Source organism: Xenopus laevis, chromosome 4L (assembly GCF_017654675.1).
Source record: "Xenopus laevis strain J_2021 chromosome 4L, Xenopus_laevis_v10.1, whole genome shotgun sequence".
NCBI lineage: Eukaryota > Metazoa > Chordata > Amphibia > Anura > Pipidae > Xenopus > Xenopus laevis.
Window position 1 is genome coordinate 61,066,514 of NC_054377.1, and position 21,579 is coordinate 61,088,092.

The 21,579-nt window shown below is 38.1% G+C and overlaps 1 protein-coding gene across 1 annotated transcript in view; it reads right to left on the minus strand.

The window, feature by feature from the left end:
• The window catches only part of cdh16.L (cadherin 16 L homeolog), a 74,817-nt gene that overhangs the window by 2,265 nt on the left and 50,973 nt on the right, over positions 1–21,579 (minus strand). Inside the window, exons 14-16 of the mRNA XM_018258004.2 lie at positions 18,470–18,603; positions 9,405–9,644; positions 8,549–8,665 (exon numbers count right to left, since the gene is read on the minus strand). Of these exons, the coding sequence (XP_018113493.1) occupies positions 8,549–8,665; positions 9,405–9,644; positions 18,470–18,603 (491 nt within the window). The remainder of the gene's footprint in view (positions 1–8,548; positions 8,666–9,404; positions 9,645–18,469; positions 18,604–21,579) is intronic.

The window sequence follows — 21,579 nt, forward strand, 5'->3', positions numbered from 1 at the left end:
ATAGTGTCTTGTGTATAGTGACTGTGAAGCATGTGGTCTCCTTAGAGAAGAGCGCTGAAGTTAATATCATGTTAATATCATGTTGGTCTGAGGGACAGAGTTCCTCTGCTGGTGCAACCCTGCACAAAATCACATTTTTATGAAATGCTATCCCAGTCTATCGATATAACACACAAGGAAAACCAAACTAGCAATGGTTTGCACAAAGCTGATATGACATCACAAGAGATGCCTCACAACAATGTGTTACTGCCGTCATCAGTGGTGATCACAAGCCTGCACCTTCCTCTTCATCTGGAACAGTCAGTGGGAAATACAGCTTTGTGTACTCCCAAATGGCTGATATCTTTTAGTCACTTTAGCACACATATATCATAGTTATACCAATGCATTTCATGATGGGCAGCCTGTTGGCTCAATATTGTCAATCCAATAGTGCTGACCATGTAGTTCAGCTCTTACAGAGAGGCACACTCAGGTTTATTCACCAGCACTGGGCCCATTTTCCCCTGGGCAGTAACACATGGCATTAATCGATAGAATGACAACAACAGTAATGAAATGTTTTGCAGTGTTAAAAATCAAAAAGCTTTTATCACAGGTCAGTCACAAGAGGTTCAGGTAGTAACAGAGATAAGCCTTTAGTTTGTGAAAGGTTAAGACATTATTAGGCCTCATAGGGCTGCCAGCAGATTAGTGTAAATGTCAAAAACATGATTATTTTGTTATTGTTTAACTTAGTTCCTTGCAAGGATTACAATCCATTTGTGTTGTGTGATCCAAAATGTCAAGGAATTACTGGAAATTAAGCGTGGTCTGTATTATACTGAAAAGCAAAGTGCTGATGTTAACCACTTTGTTTTTTCAATTATGCTTGGCCTTTGTACAGCCTAATGACTTTCTGGCCATATTAAAATGTTCCACTTTGTGCAGAACTGCTTTTGTACATAGAAGGAATTGTATAAAGTCTACAACTGGAAACAATTTTTTTTTCTTCTTGGGAGATGGATTTAGGCAAGTAAGTGGTGCTATTGTTTTCATATCTGCAGGGCTCCAACTTTTCTGTAGGAACACAATTCTTTTGCTTGATTATACAACACTAAAGTGATTGCCCAAATAGAAAACACTTATAAAAATGTTCTGCCACAAAAACTATTTGACATGGTTGTAACAATGCCTTAGTATAATTCTTTTTCAACATAAGATTCTGGATACATAATATTCTAATTCAATGTTACAGATAAATCCACCGTTGCTTTTCAAAATACTTGAGGGATTATGTAATAAATGGCACTAAATTTGCGAAGGAGCAGTAATCCATAGCAACCAATCAGCAGGTAGCACTGGTCACCTATTTAAAAGCAAACAGCTTATTGATTGCTATGGCTTACTGCTCCTGGGCAAAGTTAGTTCCTTTTATTACATATGGGGTTTAAAACGCTAAGCTTAAACTTGCCATACATGCTCAGTTTTACCATACCTGGTGGTTTAATGGGGCAACAGGAATGCCTGCCACTCTCCTTGTTTTGGCACGTGAGTACAGACGCGGGTGTTCTTTTATTTGGCGTGCCGTGTCTGAAGTCATTGCGCTTGGCACAAAATTTAAAATTCAACGGTGCCTTGTCCGATTTTTTATTGCCCAACATAGGTCTATTGTGAGATATTTCCTGGGTGTGCCTATTGTCTTGTTTCCTGTTCTTGACCCTTGCCTGTCCCTGACCTTTGCTGATTCGCTGCTGGATCCTGACTTTGTATTGCGTTTACTAATTGGTTTGACCCCGGCCTGTGTCTTTGACTATGCTTCTGGTTCCTGACTTTGTACTACACCCTTTAATTCATCTTGATCCTGGCCTGTTCCACAACAACGCTCACTCTTTCCCCATCCTTCCTGACACACATTCTGGTTCCCTTGCTTGCCCAAAACCTTGCCTTGGTTCTCTCACTATAAGACCGGCCGGCATCTGAGTAGTGAAGGCCTCCTTCAGACGAGAAAGGCAGTTGTTATAGGCAGAAGTGTGAGCCGTGACCGGAGCCTTTGCGTTTGTTCTGGGTTTGGGATACCAGACGTGACACCTATATTTGGTTAGAGAGCTTTGCCAATCATACTGCCCAACCACAAGATAGATATCAAATGCCAAAAACTATTATATGTATTTGCTTTTCCAATCATAGGTGCTATTGCTTTTTTTTTACTTGTGCAAAAACCTCAGTTGTGTGTTAAATATGATTATATCATGTTTCTACCTTCTCATTCAGCATACCACATGCTGATATATATATTTATATATACAGTCCAAATACTGGTGCACTCAAAACAAGCGTTAATGCCTAGGTGCTTCCTGATGACGGCTTAAGTGAATAGCCGAAACGTTGAAATAAACATCATTTTTGGATTTTGCACCTTTAAAAAGTCCTGTGAGTGCGTTTTTTTTGCTATATATATATATATATATATATATATATATATATATATATATATATATATATATATATATATATATATATATATATATAAACAAGGGAAAGTTGTGCTCACCACTAGTTTTTAAAATCATTAGGCGGGAGTGCAATGAGGGTGTGACCACAAAATACATATAGACAAATACAAGATTCCTCTGCACTCAACCCATTATCAATATATTTAAGACAGAGACATTTTGTGCATACTGCTACTGAAAAATGCCTTACCCTTTAAACAAAACAGGGATTGTTTGTCCATATATTGCAATATATTTAAGCTGGCCAACTACGTCAAAGTCATCCCATATCTGGCCAGTCCTATGCTCAATTTTCATCTGATTCATTAAGAATTACATAGTAACATAGTAACATAGTAAGTAAAGTTGAAAAAAGACACATGTCCATCGAGTTCAACCTTTTTTTTTTTTTTTTTTTTAACTACCTATCTGCCTGCCAATTCTATGGTTTAATTATACATTTTATAAAAGTGACGAATACGTTTTACCTGCAACTTACTAGCTGCTTTCAAAGTAAAACTCCCAAACTTGGCTGCCCTTTTATATAAAGATAAACACTTTTTCCAATGGGAAAAACATTTTTTCCAATGGGGCTGTACTCACACAGGCGCGTGTAGGCGCAGAAAGCAGGAAAAATGCAGCATGTTGCGTCTCAACCTGCGTTCGGCGCCTACACGCGCCTATGTACAGCCCCATTTGAAAAAATGTAATGCGTCTATTCCTGCGCTATCCTGCGGCTGAACGCAGAAAAACGGAACGCAGGGGAGTGCAGGTAAATACGCTAGTTTTAGGATTTAGGATTCATAGGATAAAATTTGAAAAGAAGCATCTCTCCTTGGCTGAATTAGCTCCAATCATGTTAATTCAATCAACACTTTACTTCCAGGAGGTCTCTGACCCCATGCTGGATATACTAAACATACTATGCTGATTGGAGCAAGATTCCAGGGTATTTAACTCCACAGAGATCTTTGTACCAAGCATTCTGAACTGAGAAAGCCAGCTGGATGACTAGGGAACCATCTTCAAGAGAAAAAATACAGCAAGTCCACATGATTTGACTTATTACTATAGATAAGTTTATATCCTAATTCAGTTCTGCAATTCAATGCAAAAAAGAATGCCAGTAACCAGTTGACCTTTTTTTCCAAAATTTCTTTAACTCTTTGGATACTGCGATTGGACTTTCTGCATATAGCTTCTTCCTTGGTCCGACTCCAACCTTACAAGAGCCACTAGGCCCTGACAGTATATTTGGGCAATGGACCCTACTGAGGAAAACTCTTTGGGTGTTTAATAAATGTTGAAAATTATCTCCAGGTCTGCACTCGGTATTTTGTCTATAATTAATTATATAGTGTTATAATTATTCTCAAGGCACCTGATTCAAAATTAGAACCACATAAAACAATACAGATTAATTATCTTTAATTTACACATATGCAAAAAACATATATTAATGAAGTACATAAATCTGAAACTTTAAAAAAATATTAGTAATGTGAATTAGTTCATGTCAGATTAAGTTATTATGACTGTTAGTCAATATTGTTAAAGTTCGTGATCAGTTCATATTGGTTTCATTTATTGTAAATCAGTAGTTATTAACATGTTAATTCCTTGATTAATTGGTTAGTAAATGTGCCAAAAAAAAAGAATTCATCAAATTTTCCAAGTGATCTGTTAAGAAAATTACTGAGAGAACGGTTAACTTGATTTAGTCCTTCCTTTTGCCACAATGTGGCTAGAATGTAACGCTTTTATCGCCTTGCTGCCAGTTAATTAAAGAAACAGTCAAATCGCAACAATGTGTGGCAATGGATACTGTTGCTGAATGGATTTCCTGTATTAACTTCGGAAGCCCACCATAGATCTAAGAGTGCAGCGCTTAGAGTGTAGTGCTACACAATCAATCTCACCGCTTTTTGAAGCGTCGGGTGCCAGCTGCCACTCTGTCTGCCCAGGTCCAGTACAAATTCCAATACAAATTCCAGCAGCACTCCGGTAAGGTGAAAAAATTTTATTTGTGCAAATGAAGCAACGTTTCGGGCATAACCAGCCCTTTTTATGATAAAGGGCTGGTTATGCCCGAAACGTTGCTTCATTTGCACAAATAAAATTTTTTCACCTTACCGGAGTGCTGCTGGAATTTGTATTGGAATTTGTATAAGAGTGCAGCGCTTGTAACTATTTTTAGTGGAATAGCGCAATGGCTGGTGCCGGTATACGTTACCGCGTCTTGAGTACTGCAGTGAACTTCACCCAATAGTGACCGTGCCGTATGGATGCTGTTGTAAACTGCCTCAGATCGCAAACATCACGCACCGCATCTCACTCTCCGTCTATCTTGCGAAGCGTCTGCATCCCCACTGGCAGCGCTCCTCCAAGCGGCAATCACAGGGGTCTGCATCAGCTGCGGGTAGTTTCTCTTAGGCGCCGGTTATGGGCGTCAGTAGTTTCTTATGGGGAACAGTAAGCAGGAAAGAATAGCGTTCTCTTTGAGTAACAGCACGCATGGCAACTTGCATGGAGACTTCTTGATGCACTCCTCTCGCGGTTGCCTTCAGCCTCTCCAGTCACTGGCAAACCTTCTGCCATGGCAGAGTTTGAAATGGACACTGTCAAGGTCTTTGCAATCCAAGATTGGCTTCTTCCTACCAGCACCAAGGCCATACGCTCATTTATTGGCTTTGCCAACTATTATAGACATTCAAAGATTCTCTTCTCATCCGCAAAGGTTCAAAACTTAACAATTGGCCCCATGCAAGCCCTGGAAGCCTTTAAGTCGTTAAAAGAATCTTTCTCATCCACTCCAGTTCTTAGACACCTTGACCCTCTTCAACCTTTTGTCATTGAGGTTGACACTTCTGACCTTGGATCAGGAGACATCTTTTCTCAGAGGTAAACCTCAGATTGGAAGTTAAACCCATGTGCTTATTTTTTGAATAAATTCTCCTCATCTGAGCAAAATTACGACATTGGAAATCGGGAGTTACTTGCTATCAAGTTAGCTCTAGAAAAGTGGCGTCATCTACTTAAAGGTACTACCTCTAGTCATTGATCATTTTAGTAAGATGGCAGACTTTTCAGAAGTTTCAGACTCTTCTGAAACTTCCCTCAGCAGTAGAACTTTCACAACTTTTCATCCAATAAATGTTTCACCTGCATGGATTTCCAGCAGAGATTGTGTCTGGTAGAGGCTCCCAATTTGTATACAAGTTTTGTTGTTCCTTGTATAAGACTCTTGGCATCTCCCTTCAGTTTTCCTCTGCCTCTCACCCTCAGTCCAACAGAGCCACAAAACGAGTTAACCAAGTCCTTGAGCAATTCCTAAGATGTCATGTTTCCCTCTGACAGGACAACTGGGCCAGACCTGCTCACAATAATGCTTCCCATACCTCGACTGGGAGGTCATGCCAGTCATCCTCAAGTTTTCCCCCAAGATTTTGTTCAATCAGATGTTCCAGCAGAGAATGACCAGATGGCTCATATGTCTGAAATTCAAAGCTCCACTAAAGCAAATTTGGAGAAGAGTTCCTTGGAAAATAAGGGCTATGCTGACCGAAATTCCCTCCTCTATACATTGTGGAGAACAAGGTACGGCTTTCCACTGAAAATATTAACCGCAAAATTGGCCCCGAATTTATTGGCCCTTTCACAATTCTTGAACTATCAATCCTGCAGCGGTTCGACTTCAACTTCCTCCTGAGATGCAGATTTCTCCTGTTAAACCTGTTACTTCTATCCGTTTCTCTTCCAGACATTCTCCTCCTGCTCCTGTCATTGTTGATGGCCAACAGGAATATGAAGTCGAAAAGTTCCTGGACTCAAGATTTTCCAGAGGCTCATTACAGTACCTTATCAAATGGAAAGACTTTGGCCCTTGGGAACGTTCCTGGCTAAAGAACTACAATGTCCACGCTCCTCAATTGGTTTGGGAATTCTACAGACAATTTCCTCAGAAGCTTGGTCATAGTGCTCCAGTGGCCCCCTTGGGGGTACTGTCAGGAGTGCTCCATTCCATATTACGGATGGTGTGTGATGTAATTTTACAAAATTCAAAGTAACCTGTAACCTGAATATACTGTAGGTCTTTCTTTTTAAGCTCTTGGGTGCTCCTTATAACTTTCCGTGCTTGATTTATCGGTTCCTAACCTATAGCTTTGTTCCTGACTACACTTCTCTCTGCCTGCCCTGACCTTTTTGCCTGGATACGACTATGAACTTACTTTAACCCTTTGGATACCACAAACTTGACTTTCTGCATACAGCTCCCTCCTTGGTCCTGCATCCAACCTTACAAGAGCTGGTAGGCTCTGACAAGAAGTAGCTTCTGTGAAAAGGGCAGACAGGCCTAGTTCTAAAGGGTGGTCTTTGAAGAATTTATAATATATATCGGTAACACTACTGTTTACAGGGGAAGGATGTTGTTCTGTTTGGAGTCGTGTGAGCAATGCACTTGGATTTAGAGTTAGTTTCACAATGTCTCCACTGCTTTCCATAACCATGTAGAGACAATTAATTTCTGCAGTTGTAACAACTAAAATACGTTCTTCATGTCTGTATAGATATGACACAGTTTGCACAATATCTGTGTCAAGCACACGCTATTACTCTTCTAAAAAAATAAACTAATATTTTTTTTACTAGGACATGTATGCCAGCACTCACAATACACTTATAGTAGAATGAATGATTCAGTCATTGGTGAAAGTCATTGCCAAAGTAAATATTTTTTCTCTGGGGAAAAAGCTTGCATTGTTCACTGGAAAGTGAGAATTGCTATTGGTTTATATCACGTGTATAAAAATATATTACTCTACATCAGGGATCCCCAACCTTTTTAACCCGTGAGCAACATTCAGAAGTAAAAGGAGTTGGGGAGCAACACTAGCATGAAAAATGTTCTTGGGGTGCCAAATAAGTGCTGTGATTGGCCACTTAGTAGCCCTTATGTGGATTGTCAACCTACATTGAGGCTTTGTTTGACAGTGTACCTGGTTTTTATGCAACCAAAACTTTCTCCAAGCCTGGAATTCAAAAATAAGCTCCTGCTTTGAGGCCACTGGGAGCAACATCCAAGGGGTTGGAGAGCAACATGTTGCTCACGAGCTACTGGTTGGGGACCACTGCTCTACATGTTTTCTTCACTCCTCCGGTTCTGAGAGATAAGTAAGACAATTATACTGTCTGTATGATGCCATACAGAAAAAGAATACTGCCGTGCTGTAGAAAATAGTACTTTGGTAATAAAATATTATTTCTGCAGTCACTTTGGAAATTATAGCATTTAACAGTGTATATTAAAGCCAGTGGTATTGCATAATCATATTTTCCCATGTTTTACGCATATGCAATTTATTAACAAAATTAAAGTTGTCACTGCAACCCATTTTTAATGTCATTGGAGGGAAACAAAGGTGAAAGGCCTGCTTCTATGTAAAATTTCCCCCCTGCCCACAGTAACCGTGGCTCTGGTGGGCCCCAAGGGGTTGCAGGCCCAGGTGCAATCGCTCCCCTGGTAGTTACGCCACTGCCCTCCACATTCCCTGTATTGTCCTGTGTGCCTTAAATACATATAAAATGGCCAATATGCTTTTTTAAGTTATTAAGAAGATGTATATAATAGTGTTATTCCTAGAGGAACTGCAGTACATTTGAAGCACCAAGACAATATTTGAATAAGCAATTACAGGTATGAGACCTGTTATTCAGCATGCTTGGGACCTGGTGTTTTCCAGATAAGGGGTCTTTCTGTAATTTGGATCCCCATAGCTTAAGTCTACTAAAAAATCATTTAAACATTAGTTAAAGCCAGCAGAATTGTTTTGTCTCCATAAAGGATTAATTATATCTTAGTTGGGATCAAGTAAAGGTACTGTTTTATTATTACAGAGAAAAAGGAAATCATTTTTAAAAATTTGAATTATTTTCTTAAAACAGAGAGAAGAGATGACCTTCCAGTAATTCAAAGCTTTCTAGATAATGAGTCTCTGGATAACAGATCCCATACCTATATTATCTAACAAGTATATATACTGTATATCCATCAGTATAGAAAATTCACTTACCAGGGAGGTGCACGTGCTGACTTTGTGGGGGTGTTCCACTATCAGTTATGATGATTAGAACGTAATGCACCCTAGGCTCCAGGTAACTAATCCCCATTGATAAATAGGCATGTGTCCCTAAATTGTAAATACACAGTATTTCACTACTGATACACAGGTTTCTATTATTCATATTCTACATATTTGTAAAAGATTGGACAATATTGTTATAGGTGAATATTTAATATGCAGCCAACTCAGGTATTGGATTGGAAGATGCAGTTCAACAGAAAAAAAAAGCACAGCAAGACATTTTCTCACAGCAGACAATGTCCAGCTTAGGTTCTAAATCTTGTCTGCAGTTTAAAAAGCAAGCGTCTACAGGCAGGCTGCTATGGGTTACTAAACCTGGAGGAGATAATGTGCCTGTTATTAAAGTATATTTTGGTGGCAAGAGTATTATACTAGCAACATTATACCCAGTGGTTGTTGCAAAGGGTCAGGCATATTCTTGTGCAATGATCATCTCCATGGCTGAGGATGTTGAAGAGGGTATTAATTGATTATGTAGCAGCATGGAGTAAATTTAAGTTATGCCATTGCCAACATAACTACTCAAAAATGCAAAGATTGAGTATCTGTATGTATTGCATAGAATTAGTAAAGTACTGAAGCAGGGCTGCCTATCCAGTTTCACCCTACAAATTTTAATTCAGGCTAAGCAGTTCCAATACTCATTTTCTAACTGCAGGATAGAGAGAGCACACAATTTTCCACTTGGAAGATATAATAGCAACAAAATCCTTTTTGATTTATTTATTTCATTTATTCAATAACTCATTCATTCATTAAACTATATCTCCAAACCTATACATACCATTAAGTGCTGTTATTCTCCATCGTGACTTAATCGTCGGCTCATTTGAAAGTGTGAAGGTAAACGGGGCACTGTTTTCAACTGAGTCCAGGTCAAATGCCCTGATGATGATTCTCTGATTGTCTCTCCTTGGAGTGCAGAAATATTCTTCAGAATAGTCTCCCACCAAAATTGGGATATTGTCGTTGACATCCAGGATGTGAATGACAACATCAGCTGTAGCTGATAGACCGCGGTCTCCTAGGAATAGGCATTAGTAAACATTTACATGAATAAAAAGAATAAAAGGCGTATAAATATATAGACACCTATTCTCACCTTTGCTGAACATGAGCATAATACATAGGACTTGAAAATGTATTCTGCCTATTAATTTAATTTAATAACATATTTTTCTATTTGTCTTGATATTGTAAAGTACCAATGAAAAATTGTTTTGTTCTTTTGCCTGAACTACCATCCTGTCTCTCTCCTATAACTGGTTTAAATTAAGATAATGAGCTTTGTATATGCAAAACTTGTTGTTAGGCTTTGACATAAGGAACAGTTAATTTTCAGTGGGCTTATTTGTGTACTGTCAGTTATTATTACTACCTTCTTCTCCTCAAACAGTGACTTGGGAGAAATAACAAACACCAAACATATATAAAAATAATAGGCTGAAAAGTATGTTTTATATAGTAATATCTGTAAGATTTTAAGGATATCGTTATACTGTTTATTTAAAGGTTCCTAGAGCATTGGTAAAATAGAGATATGTTGAATAAAAACAAAAAAACTATAATCATATGTACTTTGCCCAATAATTAAAAAAAATGCAGTTTATGCTTGCACACCTCTGAGGACTCAACTAGTTATGTGTCATTCAGGCCTGAAGACAGTCATCCCTATTGAGGTAATAGTTTAAGCTGTACATTGTGTGTAATCACAGACTGACTAATTGCTGCAATGAAAATATTCTTTTCAGTGAGGCGAGAGACCATCTTAAGGCCCTCTGGTTTGTCAGACAGATGTTCCTGGGCACAAAAACCGAAAGCTCTTGCTAGTAGGCGGCAGCCTGGAGAGATTAATTGTACAATGATCTGCATTTAAACTCCTCTGTGATTATCTAAATTATCTTTAATATCAGAGGCTTAACCATGGGGATGAGTAACAGTGTGATTCATTTGTGTTTCCTGCACTGCAGCAAAAACATTGTACATGAGCTGATAGTAATTAAGGCTCAATTATGAACGCAAGTGCAAGGGTTAAAATGTTCATAAAGGTAAATGCACCTCTACATGTCCTTGCAATATGTGCCAAGCTCCAGTCCTTTCAATGTATGCCTAGCCGCAATGCAACAGTTCAGCTTGTTTTGATGAACAGCATGCCGTTGTGGGCAAGGTGCAATACACAGGACTTTATCATTTATTTATTAAAACAATTTTAGAGGTTCTGAAGCAAACACACAGTTGTTACCACAACAGGACTAAGGTAGAGTATATAATGGCAATTAAGTTAATGGTATTACTGGCCCTTTAAAACAGTGTGTATATTAAAAGGATACTGTCATGGGAAAACATGTTTTTTCAAAACTCATCAGTTAATAGTGCTTCTCCAGCAGAATTCTGCACTGAAATCCGTTTCTCAAAAGAGCAGATTTTTTTTATATTTAATTTTGAAATCTGACATGGGGCTAGCCATATTGTCAGTTTCCCAGCTGCCCAAAATCATGTGACTTGTGCTCTTATAAACTTCAGTCACTCTTTACTGCTGTACTGCAAGTTGGACTGATATAACCTCCCTCCCTTTCCCTCCTAGCAGCCCTTCAGCAGAACAATGGGAAGGTAACCAGATAACCGCTCCCTGACACAAGATAACAGCTGCCTGGTAGATCTAAGAACAGCACTCAATAGTAAAAATCCAGGTCCCACTGCGACACATTCAATTACATTGAGAAGGAGAAACAACAGCCTGCCAGAAAACACTTCCATCCTTAAGTGCTGGCTCTTTCTGAAAGCAAACAAGGGAAAGTTGAGAGGAATCTTGTATTTGTCTATATGTATTTTGTGGTCACAGCCTCATTGCACCCCCGCCTAATGATTTTAAAAACTAGTGGTGAGCACAACTTTCCCTTGTTTGTTATAGTTCTACAAGAGCAGTGACCAGCTCCATGTTGTAGCTCCCACCCTCTCCAACTATAGTCAGGTGATCCCACTGGTGTCTAATAAAAGGGCAGCCAAGTTTGGGAGTTTTACTTTGAAAGCAGCTAGTAAGTTGCAGGTAAAACGTATTCGTCCCTTTTATAAAATGTATAATTAAACCATAGAATTCTTAATGAATCAGATGAAAATTAAGCGTAGGACTGGCCAGATATGGGATGACTTTGACGTAGTTGGCCAGCTTAAATATATTGCAATATATGGACAAACAATCCCTGTTTTGTTTAAAGGGTAAGGCATTTTTCAGTAGCAGTATGCACAAAATGTCTCTGTCTTAAATATATTGATAATGGGTTGAGTGCAGAGGAATCTTGTATTTGTCTTTCTGAAAGCACACAAAATGACCTGAAAAGGCGCCTACATACCAATATTATACAGTAAATTCAAAAAAATACACTTGCTGGTTCAGGAATGAAATTTTATATTGTAGAGTGAATTATTTGCAGTGTAAACCGTAAAGTAGAAATAAAAATGACACCATAAAAATCGTGACAGAATCCCTTTAAACCCAAAAAAGCTGGTTTAGGAAAACCTTGAATGCTCTGCATTTCTGCTATTTAGAAAATATTTTTAAGCTTCTCAGACTTCTTATCTGGCAGGCTACCAAGAGACTGGAGGAAAGCCAGGGTAATTTTAGTGCTCAAAAGGTTATATGTTTCACAAAGGGCAAAATGGAACTAAAGTAAGTCCATGGAAAGGTGATTACGATAATAAAAGCACTGTAGGATCTTGTTTATTTAGATAAACTGGTCAGGTTAAGAATTTTTACATAAAAGTTTGCTGTTTCAACTAAGGTGTCTTGGCCTTAAAGATCATATGTTTATTGGAAACCTGCAAGCATATACTAAAAGGAATGTATTCAAGAGACTTCAGACAAATACAGGCAGTGTCGGACTGCTGCCCCCGGGCCCCCCCCCCCCCGCCCCAGCTATGAGGTCCACCTGATGCCGTAACCTCCCTCTCATTTTTGCCACATGATCGGGTCATGGGGAGGACAGCACAATGGGAGCGGGTATGGGTTAGTGTGGCCCATGAGGGCCAGAACTCACCAGGTTTTTTCCTGGTGTCCTGCTAGCCCAGTTGACCCTAAATACGGGAGAGTTGATGTCTGTGAAACAGTACTGACCAGAATGGAAGGATTAGTCATTTGAAATTCTCCACAAAAGTTTTAAACATTCTGGCAAGGAAACCACTTGCTATGACAGTTTTAACTGCAGAAGATCGGTATATTATCCATGCTAATCAGTAGTTTTAGGTTAGTAGACAGGGCTCCATAACAGTTTCCCCGGATACCACCTTTTGTCCAGGTGAATACTGGGCGGTTATGCAAGGGGTAGGAGTCGGGGACAAGTAGGGGGTGCAGCTGTGATATAAAGTGGTGGAGCCATGAATTAGAGATTTGGTGAACAGGCAGGAGTACAGAGGCGCTAATATGGGTCCCAACATTGGTATTTTAATGGCTAGTAAATCATTTAGTTTGTTGTTAGGACAATGTGTGTGCCAATAATGATTCAAGGGTCCCATTCTGAAGTTTTCTTTACCTTCTCTTTTTTATTGATAAATGGGGGTGGTAAGTGCAGCTTACTGGTCACTGCTTAGAAACATCTTTCCTTTTCGCAGTTTTTATTGGCTTTAATTGAACATGTCAATTGGGCTAATTTACTAATGCAAATTTCCATGCAAATTGCAAAGTTATTCCTACATTTTGCCCTTCTTCAGTTGATAAAATCTAGTAGCCCTCTCAGTGGACCTGGATCAAACATTTCTGTATTACATTTCCCCTAATCTATCTTTAAATCAATGCAGACTTTCTCTGACTGATCCAAAATTGCCATGTTGTGGATATTTGCTGCTAAGTAATTATTACCAAAAATAACATCTTATTGAATTTATATTCTTTAAATAGAAGCTGCTGTGGCTTAGTCAGCCTGTATCCTGCGTCACTCCTTCACCTCTTCCAAATGAGAAATGACCCCCCGATTCATAAAGCACGTAGTCTGAGAGAATAGAGCACCCGGCTAGTTCTTTATGAAACATGTTTCTTTCACTGAGAAGTAACCTTGAGAAAGAAAGGCATCCATGCTGAGCTTGAAGCTCCCATTAGTGTCCCATCCATTATTATTACAAATCTTTATTAGTCTTCAGTGCATTTCCAGGGGAGGTGTGGAGTATGTTTCTAATAGACATCTGTCTAAACTACAATTCTCACCAGCTATTTCCAACCTAAAACTGGAAGAATTATTTAAAAATATGAAAAGGCTTCTGATTAGACATAAGCCAAATTGCCTTCAGTGCTTTGTTCTTAGTAATATTGTTCTTTCTGTCATGTGGCGCAATCTTCATTGGGTTTAATTCAGTAACAAACAATATAAAAATCAAGCATGATTGCAGCTGGTTTGCCTTCACTAAAAACTGGCTTAAAAAGATGTGGGTCTAGCTGAGAAAAAATACTGGTGACATGCTTAGGCAAATATGATTCTGATGGGAAATAAATTCATTTTAAGTACTCGTCTCCTTCTGAAGTCCATCGTGTTAGCCATACCCTGGATCAAAAACCTATAATAGTATTTAAGCACCAGGATCATATGAACTCTATATGAAAGGTAGGTATAGATTTTAGCATAAATAAAAGTACTTTTACATTCAACAAAGATTTGTTTTTAGGGAAGATAGCTTTCCCCAGTTGTTTTTTATTGACTGTTACACACGTGACACTAAGGGGCAGATTTATTAACGGTCGAATTGAAAATTTACATTTTTTTTATGGTCAGAATTTTCAAATTCAAATTGTGAATAATCCAAACTCGATTCGAATTTTAATTTGAATTCTAATTTATCAAACCATGAATTCGACTCTTCACCACCTAAAACCTGCCGAGTTCATGTATAAGTCAATGGGAGAGGTCCAGTGACCAATTTGAAGATGTTACTAACCTTCCTGACATTCAAGTTTTTTTTTGGAGAAAAAAATCAATTTGAGTTTAGTAGAATTCGAGTCGATTTTTCAGGTTGGTAATATTCGTTTGAGTTTTAGATATTAGATTTTTTTATTAAATAACCCCCCCCAATCTAATTTCGAATATTCAAATTTATTAGAGTTAAATTCACATGAATTCAACCTTTGACAAATGTGCCTCCCCATGGCTGTTTATTTTTAGTACTTTTTCTTAGTTATTTTTCTTAGTTATTTTTTTGTCAGTCATCAGGACCCTTGACTATTGAACAACCCTTTACATAATGTATCTGTTCAAGTATTTGGACCTGCCTGTCTACTTACGCCTTATGAAAGAGAACATCAAGTTTATTCAAGTCGCACAACCTGTGGTCTGACCCTTCTGGGGGGCTGCACTGTGGCTCAGCCTTTAGCGCAATTCATATGAAATTTGGGGAGAATGCCAGGTTAAACTGAGTGAGATTCAGAGGTATATATTTTTGTACCTATGGCTAACTGGTTGATACAGCAATTACAGTAAACCCTCGATTTTACATCCCTTAAGTTTTCCCTCATTTTACATTTTGTTTGTGATCCCATCTAAATATTATGCATTATAAATTTCCCTGATTTTACATTTTCCCTGATTTTACACCACTTTATTCCGGTCCTGACAATAGTAAAATGGGGGTTCTACTGTGTGTATATATATATATATATATATATATATATATATATATATATATATATATATATATATATATATATATATATATATATATATATATATATATATATATATATATATATATATATATATATATATATAATACACAAAAGCCGTGAATATCTTGTAAATTATATCCTTATAAACGGTGAGTAGTGATGTAATTTCTGTCACATGACTCACTAAAATAAAGTACCCCCAGTTGTAAAATATGAGGATATTATAAGTTACCTCGGAGTTCCATGACCTGTATAAAAACACTCTACCTTCGGCCTCGTGTTTTTATATGGTCATGAAACTCCTCGGTAACTTATAATATCCTTATATTTTACAAGAGGGGGTACTTTATTCACTATATATACTGTATATTATATTTAACCTTGCTATGATCTAAAGGGGATCTTGCCAAAGGTTCAACCTTAAAGGGCAGCTTGAACCTTGCTCTATAAAATAGTACTTTAACTCTGTTTTTGCAACCTGAGGTTATATGGTGAGTAAATGAAAGGTTAAATAGAGATGCAGGCCTAGTGATGCTAGACAGCTTGGTGGAGGTCCTGGCTGAGTACAGTATGAATTATATTTTAATATTTTCAGTGCATGTGTGCAAAAATGTTCACCATCCACAAAGCATGTGAGATAGGGGACCCAAATGAGAGTATTGCATGGGACCCAGAAACATCTAGTAAATCTACCCAGGGCCCAGGTTTGGGATGGGTGTGTAGCTGCACAGGGCTCTCCATGTAAATCGAAGACATCAGACATCCCTCTTTGTGTAAACCCACTTGACGTGCAACAGAAAGCAACACATGAATTTTGAAGGACCTACAATTTTACCAAATGAAAGCAAACATAATTCTAAGCAACTTTCTAATATATATATGCATTAAACATATGCAGTGGTTTTAAAGTTATTTGTAATTATTGAAAGCAGCATCAATCTGATGATTGTGTGGAGGGGTGACTATTACAGTTGTTTACAGTAAGAGATGTTCATTCATTTTCAAACACAGTCTGGATGACATCAGTAAGTCACTGTCAGCTGGATGATCCATACTAAATTATTTCAGATTTATGGCATGGGCCGCATACAGGGGCAGTCTAAGATCACACATTTGAGTATGAAACTCATGTAGCAAAATGAGTCAGACTGATGACTGGAAAGAATACTAAAAATAATGCTGAGTGGAATAATATACCCATATCTTTGAATACTGTGCTGTAGAGTAAAGTGCTGATACCTTAAGATATTTTTAGCCTGCTTTTATTCAAGGAGGCCTTGTTTCAGTAGTGCTTCCCTTTATGTACCTATACGTGAGCATTCCCTGGGCAATAAAAAGAATGGGCTAATAAGGAAACCAGTCTACCATTTTTAAGTATCACAGGAAACATCTCAAAATGAGAGGTTTTTAAAAATGGCAGGACACAGGCTTAATATTGTAAATTGAGCTATGAGTGAATTTGACACATCAGGAAATGGGTTGTGACCCGTGAAGAATTGAGCTCAGTAATGTTAGGTCCTTAGCTCCTCGTGACTTTGAACCTAAAGGTCTTACTGGAAAATAAAGCCCTATTCTGTAGCTTTTGTTCTTCTGCACTTTTGGTATTTGGCTCTGGATGTAGAAACATCTTTCTTTGGGGTTAATTTGGAGAATTGCCTAAACTGAGAAAATTGGAGTACACTTTACATCGATATTAACATTTTGAGTAACTTTATTTAGGTTTAGTATAGCCAGACAGTTGCACTTTTCCCCTAGCGTTAGGGTGCATTTGTTTTCTATAGATACATTCAGGAACAATACATAGGGGTTTATTTACTAAGCTCCGAATACCCTAAATTCCCCGAAATCCAAAAGTTTTTAGATTTTTTGTGGTATAATAGGCTTTTAAAAAAATCACGAATTTTTCAGAATTTATTAAACCCAGAGGGCTAAAAAGCCCGAATATAAAAACACGGCATCTCAAACCTGTCGAGGTTGCATAAAAGTCAATGGGAACAGTCCCATTGATTTTTTGTTGTGTTGGGGGTTTCTGGCAAATTCACTATGTTTTCTGAGCTTTCGGGTGAAAACTCCCGAAAAATTCTGAGTTTTCGGGGGAAAATTCATGGAAAAATCGTGAAAATCTGAGCTTTTCCCGCAAAGGTAATTTTCTGGAAAATGTAATAATAAATAAGCGTTAAAAACCCCGAGCGGCTTAGATCGGAGTTTGTAGCAGCCGATATGGAGATAAATTTGGACCTTGATAAATAACCCCCATAGTGTACTTCGTTGTTTGCCTTAATGTACCCCAGAGATACAATTTCAAAATGAAAAAGCAGGAAAGAGCATTAGATGGAGAAAGCTTTAAAAGGTATCAGTACTGAGATTAACTGGCCTCTGTATTGTTTACACCTCAAACTCAGATTGTAAACTCCTGCATTGTTTGCACTTGTTATCCCCCTTACATTGTTCACAGCCCTAAAGCCCTGTACTGGTCAAACCTGAGACCCAGACTCTGATGGCCCTATACTCCTTGTGTGTACCATACTCTGCCTGCCCTTTGCTCCCGGTGTGTGCCATACTCTGCCTGCCCTACACTACTGAGCCTGGTAGGGTTTGTTATGGGGTTTGTAAACATTTTGAAATTGTTGTTAGGGAGCCCCTAATCAAGTGCTGTGGGTGCTGTATTATCCACAGGGGAGAGTGAGGCATATGGATTTAAGGGTACGTTTTAATATAACTTACATTTTTCACATATGAGTGATGAGTTATATCCATGCAGTGAGCAATGACCATTTGGTTTTTTTGGTCTTAAAATTTCGTCTGGTAACATGGGTGTGGTTTAAAGTGGGTGAGGTTTAAAAACAAGGAGTGGTCAACACTGACTTCCATTATTGGCCCTCCATAACTTGGGTGAGCAAAAGTCCGGCCTTCGGTTACACAGAAGCTAGAGAGCACTGCTCTATGACATTAACTCAGGAAAATAAATAAATATTTTTGCATGCTATGCCATGTCTTATAAGAACAATATGCTTTTGCCCTAAAGGCAGCTTTCTTGTTTGATATTCAGTATAATAAGAATATCATGTTCAATTTAAACATTGCTTAATAATTAGTGAATATGTTAGATGCTATATGGACTCCAAATGTCGCAAGAATGGCCAAGTTACTGCTATATTACATTGATACTTATATTTGCTTGGCCACATTTCAAGACAAGGACACACCTTTTTCCTGCACCAAGACCTGCACAGTGTATGTGTCTTCAAAGACTTCTCTGTCCAAAGAATGAAGAAGCTGGATCTTCCCAGAATGCTCTTGGATGGACAGGCATTTCTTGGAATCATTCCTGATGCTGTAACTATATAAGGAATGCAGATATTCATTTTACGTTGCATAAAGGTAGAGAGACAACAACATACATATATGTTAATGACGCCTGAACGAGGAAAGGTTGTAATTATTTCCCAGTTTTAAGTAGGTGAGAAAAAGGTCCTGGTCAATTATTTGACTTTCACTTTTGCATTAGGGTCAATAATCCCTAAAAGCCCCATTAATACCAGAATCCTATTGCCATCCCAAGCTAATTTTGGAAATGACTTGACCACCCCATTAATTATGGTATCTTGCAGTAATCTCTATGAAAAGTACAGTTAGGCTTACATTGCATATGGAGAATAGTTGCTACAAGTAACTTATTCTGCCCAGTGAACACTATTTCTATCCAGCTACAAGTAGGAACTACTAATCTCCCTGTGTAACATAAGCCTAAGAACATTGCTTAGCAAAGTTTAGTTGTTAGAAACAAAAGCTGATATTCACCCTATACATACCAGCACTGATCCACAAAACCACAAAAGTAATTGGGCCTGGTTTTTATTATAATATTAAATACATACCCCTCTTCCCTGCAAAAAAACTAGATATCTGTTTACTGACGTTGCCTTGTACCAATGTTATGACTTTTGTAGAATAAGCTCTTTAAAATAAAAGCCCTGAATCTGTCCCTCATCAGTGAGAGATACAGAATGGTCTTATACATTATGGGGCACATTTACTAAGCTCAAGTGAAGGATTCGAAGTAAAAAAACTTCGAATTTCGAAGTTTTTTTTTGGGTACTTCGACCATCGAATAGGCTACTTCGACCTTCTACTACGACTTCGAATCGAACGATTCGAACTAAAAATCGTTCGACCAATCGATAGTCGAATTACCGTCTCTTTAAAAAAAACTTTGACTACCTACTTCGCCACTTTAAACATACCGAGCTACAATGTAAGCCTATAAGTTTTCTAAGCTTTTTCTGGTTGAAGGAAAATCCTTCGATCGATGGATTAAAATTCTTCGATCGAATGATTTTTCCTTCGATCGATCGATCAAAGTATTTACGGTAAATCCTTTGACTTCGATATTTGAAGTCGGAGGATTTTACTTCGAGGGTCGAATATCGAGGGTTAATTAACCCTCGATATTCGACCCTTAGTAAATGTTCCCCTAGAGTCTATACACTCTTTTTTCTAAACAGTTTGAGCCTTATATTGAAAGGCACGTGACTACACTTCCATTTACTGTAGAACACTATGTTCTAAATGTTATGGTACCTGATGTTACTGAGGTAATTGCCTAACACAGAATTATGAAGGAAATAAAGTGATACTCCGTCAATATGGGGGCACTGCAATTAATATCACTTTGCTGAACTCTGCCTGGGCTTAATTAGACATTAATGCATTTAACTAATCGCTGTACAAATAACAAAATCAACTGCATATGCCGTTATGGCGACAATAATAGTTGAGAGGACCCATTACAAAAGTTACATTATCTCCGGGTTTCATCTGAGCAGGGATAATGTATCGATTTTTCCATTCTGCAGATACAAAACCACCATGCAAAGCCTTCTCATATGTTTATTGATTGTTACTTTTTTATTCTCTGTTTGATCAGAAAGTCACTTTCTTTATAGAGATCTATTGCCTTAACCTTTTCTGTGCCTGAGATATTTTAAGAATGAATTAGTACTACTTCTGCTTTAGTTCCAAGACTAATACGATTTTAAGGCAGTGTTGATATTTTATTAAACCTCAGTGTATATCATATATATGGATGTGATCCTTGCAGGAGCTTTGGATATACCATGTTCATTATCTACCACACAGCTTTTTAGTATCAATGTGAATGTAATATATATACGTATGTAGTTAATGGCGTTTTAACAAAGGCATAACATCAAGGGTCACAGCCATTGCATGGCCTGCTTATCATTCCCTGAATTTAGGTTCCTCCTGAAGTATTCATCCTGGCAAGTGGCATCACATGCAGTGCCTGGGAAGTTGAAATGTAAACCAGTCGGCCCATCAAAGTACTTTGAAAGCATTCTACTGAACAAGAATTTTCTAGCTGCAGCACAACTTGCCTGTTAGGTTGAATATTTGGGCTAATTATATTGATAAATATGACCATAGTGTGTTTGAATGTGTTTGTAGATTGTAAGCTCAATCGGGGCAGGGACTGATATATGATTGGGAGGAAGAAAAACATTTGAGAAACACAGCACTTAGTTTTACTGAATACTGGTTTATATATATATATATATATATATATATATATATATATATATATATATATTATATCTTCAGTATCCGCACTCCAACAAAGCAATTGCAGGGGTGCACGGCCAAATATCAATCATATACTCGCAATTTGGAATAAAGCATTCCCAGGCCAGCACTTTCCTTAGTAAATCAAGTGATTTTATTTTTCACACATCACAGTGCTCCAACCTGGGAATGCTTTATTCCAAATTGCGAGTATATATATATATATATATATTGTGATGTTTGGGGGATCACAGCGGGGTTTTTTCACCAAACATGCAGGCCACTCCACGTTAAGGGAAACATTTACTTTATTTTCTTCAGTTCAAATAAATCTCTCACAGACAAGCAGTGGCATAAAAATCAAAACAGCTTCAGTTCAGCAACAAAATAAGTCCCAACAAAAGAGCCATGTACTTGCCATGAAAACTTGCAGTGTCCAGTCTGCCGGGAGTGAACTCCCTAGTCTTTTAGAAAGGAACTTTCTCCAACTCCACAGGGAGTAGCCACCCATGAAAACCAAACGTTTCAGTTTAACACAGCAGTGAGTTTCCACACCCCCTCTCACCTGCTGCTCACCTCCATTAAACACCCCTTGGATGTCCAGCCCACCTCTGGCTGGTTAACCCCATGGTGTCTTTTAAAGAGGTAATTTTAAAACCTAAAGAATGGGGATATATACCGGTCATCTACAATATATCCCCCCCAGCTTCTACATATCCCCCCCCTCTGCCTCAAC